This window comes from Manihot esculenta, chromosome 7 (genome assembly GCF_001659605.2).
Source record: "Manihot esculenta cultivar AM560-2 chromosome 7, M.esculenta_v8, whole genome shotgun sequence".
NCBI lineage: Eukaryota > Viridiplantae > Streptophyta > Magnoliopsida > Malpighiales > Euphorbiaceae > Manihot > Manihot esculenta.
In genome coordinates, this window is record NC_035167.2 from 6,445,306 (window position 1) to 6,454,884 (window position 9,579).

A 9,579-nucleotide genomic window follows, 5' to 3' on the forward strand; every position below is an offset into this window, starting at 1 on the left:
TACTTTTTATATTCACTAAATAATATAAAAAATAAAAGAAAAATAAAATATTTTTGATTTTTATAATGGTTAAGATTATAGAAGTAAAATATTTTAATTAAGAAGTTTGTGTGTTTACATATATAGTCATAAATAAAATAACAGTTTAGTATCCTACAAACTATAACATAATAATAAGTCATATTTACTTGAAGTTTAAATTAATGAATGATAAATATTAAAAATCACTAAATAAAAAATTATATTAATATATAATGATTTTTTATTTAATAATATAATTAATATAAGAAAAAATTACTATTTATTCTCTTTAATATAAAAAAACTCATTAATTAGTTTTTCAATTTTAAAAAATATATTAAAATATTATTGATATTTTAAAAAATTTATTAGTTTGTCTATCCATTAATTTTAACCGTTCTTAATACGAAGAGACTAATTAGTAAATTTTTTATAAATTTAAAAAATTAACTAATAAATTTTTTAAAATTATAGTTATTAAATAATAAAATATTTAACGATAAAATTAAAGAAAAGAGTAATTAATAAATTTTTTAAAATATTAAAAATATTTTAATTTATTTTTTAAAATTGAGAGACTAATTATTAAATTTTTTTATTATTAAAATTAAATAATAATTTTAACTTAATCCAATTAAAATACCAAAAGTCATAATTAATAACTATAAATAATTTTAACTTTAATTTTAAATAGAAACGGAGCCTAAACCCAATAGAGGCTATAGATATATAAGACTAGGGATAAAAAAAAAAAAAAAACCTTAGCCCAGGCGCCCTAATCTGGAGCTTCATTGACATATCACCCATTTAGCTTCTCATGAACATCATTATCGACCAAACAGGTAAATTAAATTAGCCGTCTAGTTTTTGATATACCTCAGTACTCACTCAATGTAGGCTATGTGCTGGCAGTTGAAAGTAGGGTCACGTAGTAAAAGTATAATCAAATAATATCTGATTTCATTGATAGAAAAAAAGATTCAAATATCGCAGGTCTTAGCTTTTCATCAATACTCGCCCTCTTAACTATAGGGTGAGATTCCATGAAAAATTATCATTAGCAGATACAATCTAACAGATTTTCATTATATCTATAATTACGAGATCTCATATCTATTAACTGACACCAGTTGAATTTTCAGGAGATGCGATAACTAACTCCATCTTCTGACGATATAAAAGTAAATTGATACAGAGATCAAAGTACACAATTCTTAAACAATTACTATTAAGTTCAAAACATTACATTACACACGCCATTCTCTTCAATTTACTGACTTAAGCATCGAAGTGACTGCCGTAAGTGCCAATCACTTCATATTTCTTTTTCTAGCAGATTGATCAATCGCAGCACAACTCTATTTCAGCCACATCATTTGATTCTGTTGCCGGAAAATCCATTGAATCCTTTCTATTTATTTGGATTAAAACCAGTCTCTTATTCTTTTTCTTTTAAAAAGAAATCGTTTTTTTTCTTTCTTTCTCGAAGTGGCTAACAATTCATGAGTTGGTGCTAAGGCTGTTGCCAATAAGGGTGTTATCATTTCTTCCACTCCTAGCAGTGGACAAAACACATTCTCTATAGTAAATGAGACAGATCTCAAGAATCTGAATAACGAGCAAATGCTTCAATACATTAAAAGGCTGCAGGCCACTCTTAAATAGTATAAGGCTCAAGAGAAGGCTCATTTATGGTTTTCAGAGTAAGGGAGGATGCCTCCATTGATACTCTAAGGATTTAGACAGAAGCGATCCAAGCGCAGTCCAAAGAGAAGGCCAAACTGGAAAATGAGGAGTAGGAGGAGGACTATAGCCTGGACGATGCCTTGCCCCTATCAGAAGAGATCTTAGTAGAAACTTTTCTAACCAAGTTTAAACTCTCAAATTTGGACAAATACGACGAAACAACATATACTAAGAGTCACCTGACAATCTTTAGAACAACAATGCAACTCTAAGATTTCAATGACTTTGTGTTGTGTCGAGTGTTTCTGTCAACACTCACAGGTTTGGCTCAAAAATAGTACCAACATCCTATTCTAGGTTCAATTCAGAATTTTACACAATTTTCTATGTTATTTAAATTCAAATTTATTATTTCTATACCTCCTAAAAAATTTTCCTTTGACTTGTGAAAGATCCGCCAAGGAGAGAGCAAGTTTTTAAGGAGTTTTATCTCACAGTTTAATGTAGAAGCAATACAAGTGGGTGAATTAAATCATAAGATATCATGTGAAGTTTGACTTGCAAAAGATCTGCCAAGGAGAGCGAGTTTTTAAGGAGTTTTATCTCACGGTTTAATGTAGAAGCAATACAGGTGGATGAATTAAATCATAAGATATTATGTGAAGCATTAAAGAAAGAAACGCGTAATATCAAGTTTATGGATTCCCTAATCAAGAATCCAACTACTACGTACCAACAACTAATGGACAAAACCTAAAAGTACATCAGACTGGATGATGAAGTCTAAGCATTGAGAGAGGACAAAAGGACGAGTCAAAAGCAAAACTAAAAGCCAAATAGGCGAGAATATGTGGAGACAAGAAAAGGCCACAAGGCGAGTTCCATTAGGCCATAATCTGGGTGTTAGAGCCGCTAAATAAGGTATCTTATGCCAGGCTACAAGACGAGTTCTGCTAGGCAACCTAAATCGGATGTTAGTCTTACTAAATAAAGTATCTTATGCCAGGCCACAAGGCGGATTCTGCCAGGCCATAATCCGAGTGTTAGTCTCGCTAAATAAGGCATCTTTAGTTAGACCACAAGGCGAGTTCCACCAGGCCACCTAATCTGGTGTTAATCCCGCTAAACAAGACATCTTATGCCAGGCCACAAGGTAAGTTTCGCCAAGCCACATAAGGTAGATTTCGCCAGGCCATAATTCAGGTATTAGTCCTGCTAAAGAAGACATTTTATGCTAAGGCCACAAGGCGGGTTTCACCAGGCTATAATCCGGGTGTTAGTCCTACTAAATAAGGCATTTTATACCAAGGCCACAAGGTGGGTATCCGTCAGGCTATAATCTGGGTGTTAGTCCTGCTAAATAAGGCATTTGATACTAAGGCCACAAAACAGGTTCCGTCAGGCCATAATTTGGGTATTAGTCTTGCTAAACAATACATTCTATACCAAGGCCACAAGGCAGGTTCCGCTAGGCCATAATCCGGATGTTAGTTTCGCTAAAGGCCACAAGGTAGGTCCACAGGCCATAATCCGGGTGTTAGTCCCGCTAAACAAGGCATTCTATGCTAAGGCCATAAGGCGAGTTTTTTTAGGCCATAATTCAAGTGTTAGTCCTGCTAAATAAGACATTTTATACTACAAGGCAGGTTCTGCCAGACTATAATCTGGGTGTTAGTCCTGCTGAACAAGGCATTCTATGCTAAAGCCACAAGATGGGTTCTGCTAGACCATAATCTGGATGATGCTCCCGCTAAACAAGACATTCTGTACCAAGGCCACAAAGCAGGTTTCGCCAGGCTATAATCCGGGTGTTAGTCCCGCTAACTAAGGTATTCTATGCTAAGCCACAAGGCGGGTATCCGCCAGGCCAAGGTTTGAGTGTTAGTCTTGCTAATTGAGGCATTCTATGCCAAAGCCACAAGGCGAGTAACCGCTAGGCGAGTTTTCGGGTGTTAGCACCAAAAAACAAAGGGAAAGTTTCTGCCAAAATTGCCACAAGGCGGGTACCCTCTAGGTGAATCTTTGGGTGTTAGTCCCAAAGGAAAGTTTTCTGCCAAGAAATGCAATAAGGCGGGTAACCGCCAGATACATATCTGGGTATCAGTCCCGATTAATAAAGATTGCAAAAGAATTTCATGCTTAGGCCACATCGGGTATTCGCCAAGCTAACCACCGAGATCAATCCCAGTTAATAAAATCCTTAAACTGTTATCATGGCTAGGGATGTAAACGGGTAGGGTACCCGCGAAAATTAAACTACTCGAATCCGAACCCGATTTATATTAGTAATATCCGAACCCGATTAAAAATTAATTTAAATTATCCGAATCCGTCCCAAACCCGATTATTATTATCCGAATAAAACCCAACCCGTTTAATTTTATATATTTTAATTAATAATTTATATAAAAAATATTTTTCATTAATAATTTTCATTTAAAAAATCTAATATTTCTAAAGAACATTTAAATTTAAATTTTTAAATAAAAATATATAAAAAAAATTTATAAATATTATTGTAAAATATATTTTTTATATTAAATTAATTATTTATATAAACGGGTTCGGGTAGTGGGTACCCTGTACATAAAACTCGAATCCGATCCGAACCCGCAACGGGTATTATTTTTAAAATCCGAACCCGTCCCAAATCCGATTATAACTACCCAAATCCGTTCTATTAGGGTTCGGTTGGATCGGGTACCCAAAAATACCCGATCCGTTGCCATCCCTAATCATGGCCGGGTGATAAGTTTGGTCTATTATTTATAAGGCAAAGCAATGCGAGGCCAATCTAAATAAGCCACATGCCCCAAAATTGTGAAGACAACTGTCACCTTTGAATATGAAGAATCAATTACCAGCGAAGGGACTTTTGAGATAGCACAATAATCACTCAATGTAGGCCATGTGCTGGCACTTAAAGACAGGACCATGTGGCAAAGGTATGATCAGATGATACCTGATCCCATTGACAGAAAAGAAGACCCAGACACTGCAGGTTTCAGCTCTTCATTAAGACTCGCTCTCTTAACTACAGGGGCGAGACTCCATGAGAAGTTACCATTAATGGATACAAACTAGTAGATCCCCATTATACCTATAATCACAGGATTTCCTATCTACTGGCCGGTACCAGTTGGATTTTCAAGAGATATGATAACTAACTCTATCTTCTGACACTATAAAAGCAGATGGATATAGAGATCAAGGTACACAATTCTTATACAACTACTGTTAAATTCAAAATATTACATTACAGACGACCTTCTTTTCAATTTACTGACTTGAATATCAGAGTGTCTGCTGTAGGCATCAACCAACTCATATTTCTTTTTTTTTTTTGCAGATTGACCAATCGCAGTATAGCTCTATGTCCCTCGGATTGGATGGTGGTGTGGCACAACAGGTATGTCAAGTAGCTGGTAGACGTCAGATCAATACTGAGCTGTTGAGCCCATACTCTTTGGCAGACGTGTTAAATGGTTGGGCAGCCTTTCTACATGCTTATTTAGAATTTTGGTGAGAGCTAGAGAGAACCGACTATTGCATGGAGGTCGCTTGACCTGCCCTAGTTTTGTCGGGTCGTGTCCGGTCTACCTAACCTTCATTGGGATCAGTAGTCTTTATATTTGTTTCTAGTGCGTGGTTCGAGCACTAAAGAGGTCACCCTGCTTGTTTTAGGTATGGAGGAGGTCTGGAGTACTAATGGCCTGATCTTAGGTCCTTATAGGTCGGTCTTTCTTCGGTTCGATCAGACCTGGCGAAAAGGTTAGCTCATCTTTTTCAAATCACGCATACACGTGTAATGATCTCAATGATCATTGCTTTTTATATGTTATCACATTCCAATTATATATTTAATTTCCTTCGGTACACCCACTTAACTTCTTTACAATATTAAATTTCAACTTTTCAATATTATTATATATCTCAATAATTATCATAAATCCAAGATTATTCAATACATATTTTTTTGTTCTAACAATATAATAACTATTTAAGAAAATAAATCTCAAATTCCTAATACATGGTGAAATCCTCCTTTTAACATAACCTATTATAATAAAAACAACTCATTGAACAAAACCCCTAAACAAAGAATCATCAACCTATAAATTAACATTTAACTCTTCTAAATCTCAAATCATAAACATCACCATGTAATATACTATGAAAATATATAAAATTTAAGAAATCTACAAAAAAAATGAGAGAAAATTACTTATTAAAACTTGATGCTCAAGAGAGAGAAAAATAGATTTTAGGTTAGGGTTTTTGGTTGAAAGAACTAAAACAAAGTTTAGTTTGGGGTTTTGGTTTAAATTGAAGGGTTAAAATGAAGGATGGAGGAAAGAAAAAGGATGTAGTTAATTATACATGTAAATGAAGAGGGGTGAAGAATCCTTGTTCTGGTTTGGGGACTCTCTCGAAACCAGAGAAAGATGAGGGTTTTAAATCCTCTCTTTCTCTTTTTTTTTTTTTTTCTTTTGTGGGGCTCTTTTTTTTTTCTTTATCTTATATGGGTTTTACCCTTGATATTAAAAAAACATAATCACATTGACATTCAAGGATATACGGATGCAGACTAGGTGGGAAGTAACATTGGAGGAAATTTGGCAACATTGAGGGGTAAATAAGAAACAGAAAGTGGTGGCGCTATCTAGTGCAAAGACAGAATTTAGAGGAAAGACTTGTGTGAGATTTTATGGCTGAAAGAGCTCTTAACCGAGATAAGGAGCTCGAAAGAGAAGGGATTGAGCTATTTTGTGATAATAAAGCTGCAAATAATATAGCAAAAAACTCACTGGAACATGATAGAACAAAGTATATTGAAGTTGAAAGACATTTCATTAAAGAGAAACTTGAAGCTAAGATTATTTAATTTTCTTTCCTTAGATTAGAAGAGCAATTGGCAAATATTCTTATTAAAACTGTCTTAGGCAAAGTTTTTTACAGTTCATTGGACAAGTTGAGTATAAGAGATATCTTCGCACCAACCTGATGGACAGTATGGGATGAGGTGGAAAAGGAAATAAGGCAACATTCTTTGATAACTCCCAAGTCTTTGGGAATCAAAATAGATTTGGTGATTTTGTTCCTATTTTGTTATTATAATATATGACTGTAATTGGTTTCTAGTAGAATATAAAAACATGTGTGCTGTCTCTTGAAAAATATACTCAAATAAAAAAAAATCTCTCTATGTCCATGTAGGCACACTACTGAACCACGTAAATTGCTTGCATTCTTTCTATCACTTACAATAATTCTGTTCCAATCTGTTAGTTCATGATATTGAGAAATTGAAATCCTGAAACTCATTAGCTCGGGTTCATTGGCTGAACTCATGTTAGTTCAGCTGCTGGTTATGATTGGGTTCTTGTAGTTGAACCATGCTTAGTTCTTCACTTCAAGAAGAGTCCTGATTAATGAACATACTTTGCAGAACAAAGGAAACCAATTATTTCCTGAATTATTTCATCCATGATAGCATCTCCAATGTCTCTCTCAATCTTCCTGTGCAGTTTCTGTACATCATCCCATTCTTCTATTATGCTAGAGACATCAAAATTGAAGTGCTGGGCTCCATTTTGGTTTCCCCATGGGCAAATTTTCTCACAGATTATTTTTCCAAGCTCTTCTAGATCCATGGATTCCTGGGTGAGCTTCTGATTTCTGTTCTTCCTTTGATGTCTTTCTATGGCTTCCTTAATACAATCAAACAGAAGCTGCTTTGTCTGCTGCAAGATCCTTCTGTTTTCCAGGATCTGACAAAAACCTGGATCGATTTTCCCCTGCTGAATCAGAAATCCAGCATGATTCTGCTTCTCAATCTGTTGCTTCACTAGTAATTCCCTTAGAAAAGCTGAAAATATGGAGTCTTCCTCTGCAACAATGTTGCTTGAAGTTGATGCATCTTCTTCTTCATTTGGTTGGTGGTCATACCCTGTTCATTAATTGAAGGATTATTGCAAATTGTTTACCACAATCATTGCTCATACCTCCTCGTATCAAGTTTTTTATTCTTTGTATCCAAATATAATATATTTATGTTCTGGTAAACTGAAATATTTAACACTACATTGTTAAGATGTATACATAAATTTATTTTTAAATTAAAATTAAATAATGAAAAATAAATTATTTTGTTAGAAAATCTTTTCTAAATACATTGTTATTTTTTGAAAATAAACTAAATCTTTATCGTATCTGACTTATTCTCCTAAAATTTTTCATTATATTTTTTTTGAACAGCACAAAAAAAAAAAAAAGATAAGCATATTGCAACAAGCCTCTTTCAAAGTTCATTTGATCAGATAAGTAGCTTAATGTTACTACCTGTGTTTGATCGTATAGCTTCAAATGGCAATGATCCTGGTCCCAGTTTCCCACCATCTTCTTTGCACTACAAGAAAACAGACAGGGTATCAGCGACAGTGTTAGCTTCTTCAGTGATTGAGCCTAATTAAAATAGAGACAGAATCAACGTTTTGTGTTCACACATGGAAGAGAATCTCAAAGCCTGTCAGCTTCCTACCTGTTGCTCGATGAAGCTGCTACGTTCATGGGGTTGGCAAGTCTCTGCAAGAACTGCAGCCTGATTTTTCTTACAAGGTGAATCTTTCATGCCACACATGGAGGACTCATACCATGCAACTGAGCTGCCTCTACTAGAATACCTTTTTGATCCTCCACTCTGCAAGAGCTTAAGCTCATATATGTGAGCTTTATGGCAGTTCAATCTCTGCTTGCTGTGGTTAGAGCAAATGAGCTTGTAGAATATCAGCTTGAGAATCTTTCTGGTGTGTAAAATCCTTCTCCTTGTCAAATTGGACATGGATGGTCTCTGTATGTCTAATACAAAGGATTCTTGTTGCTCTTGAAGATGCTCACAGATCTTTTTTGACGAAGAAGCAGCCATTGAAGGAATGAAGGTGCTGAGTATGAGTGAAGGGGGGGGATTATTGAGCTAGTTGGCATTGACTGATTTGTCTGTCACAGTGAAGGTTAGATATGAGATAGTGATGTGGGACTTGAGAGACTTAAATAGCTGAGGAGAAGGAAAGATTTTGAGCATCTGCTTTAGATTTTATTGTCCTAGCATTGTGGAATCATCCATCAATGATAAGGTTGTCTAGTTTTACTGTTTTGTTTTTTTTGAAACGGGCGGAAGATGGGGAGAATTAGAATATGAGATCTCTCAAATATCAGATATACTTACCATGTTAGGAGAATTAGAATATGAGATCTCTCAAATATCAGATATACTTACCATGAGACTAAAACCTATGATTGCATCTAATTTTATTGTTAGTTACGCTTATCAATCAATTGATTCTCCGAATTAAAATATACTTCTATTTAAAACTAAATAAAAATACAAAATTTTTTGGCCATTAATTCTTTATAAACCAACATTCATTAGGATAAATGTATAGGTCCCTCATAATTAATGTCCATTTTTCAGGAATGGATATTTTACTATTGGTCCCTCATAATTAATGTTTGGGCTAATCTTGAATTCATCATGTGGGCAAGATTTCTTATGTGAGAAATTATATTGTATAACTATGATTCATGTAGACAATTTTACATAAAATAATAAATCAATAATAGTTAAAACAGAATAAAAAATATATACATAATTAAATCCTAAAAAAAAATGTAACTGTCAGTTTTATCATATAAAAAAAATAATTATTTTTATACAGATATCTCCACAGATTTTGTTAGATTGTTATACCATATTATGATAGTGTAGGATAATAAGATGAATGAAACAATGCAAAAGAAAGTGCTTTCATCCCCACCCCCTTCCCTTCTCTCCCTCCCCTTTTCTTCTCTCCTTTAGTTTTAAACTTTGGTTGT

General features: G+C 34.2%; 1 protein-coding gene across 1 annotated transcript; it reads right to left on the minus strand.

Annotated features, from left to right (window-relative positions):
• Positions 1 to 6,804: 6,804 nt before the first annotated feature.
• Positions 6,805 to 8,813, minus strand: LOC110618448. The gene is made up of 2 exons (XM_043957979.1): positions 8,249 to 8,813; positions 6,805 to 8,116 (listed from the first exon to the last, which is right to left on the minus strand). Exons 1-2 carry the CDS (start codon positions 8,630 to 8,632, stop codon positions 8,024 to 8,026), a joined length of 477 nt encoding a protein of 158 aa, XP_043813914.1. The 5' UTR covers positions 8,633 to 8,813; the 3' UTR covers positions 6,805 to 8,023.
• Between the last annotated feature and the right edge of the window lie 766 nt (positions 8,814 to 9,579).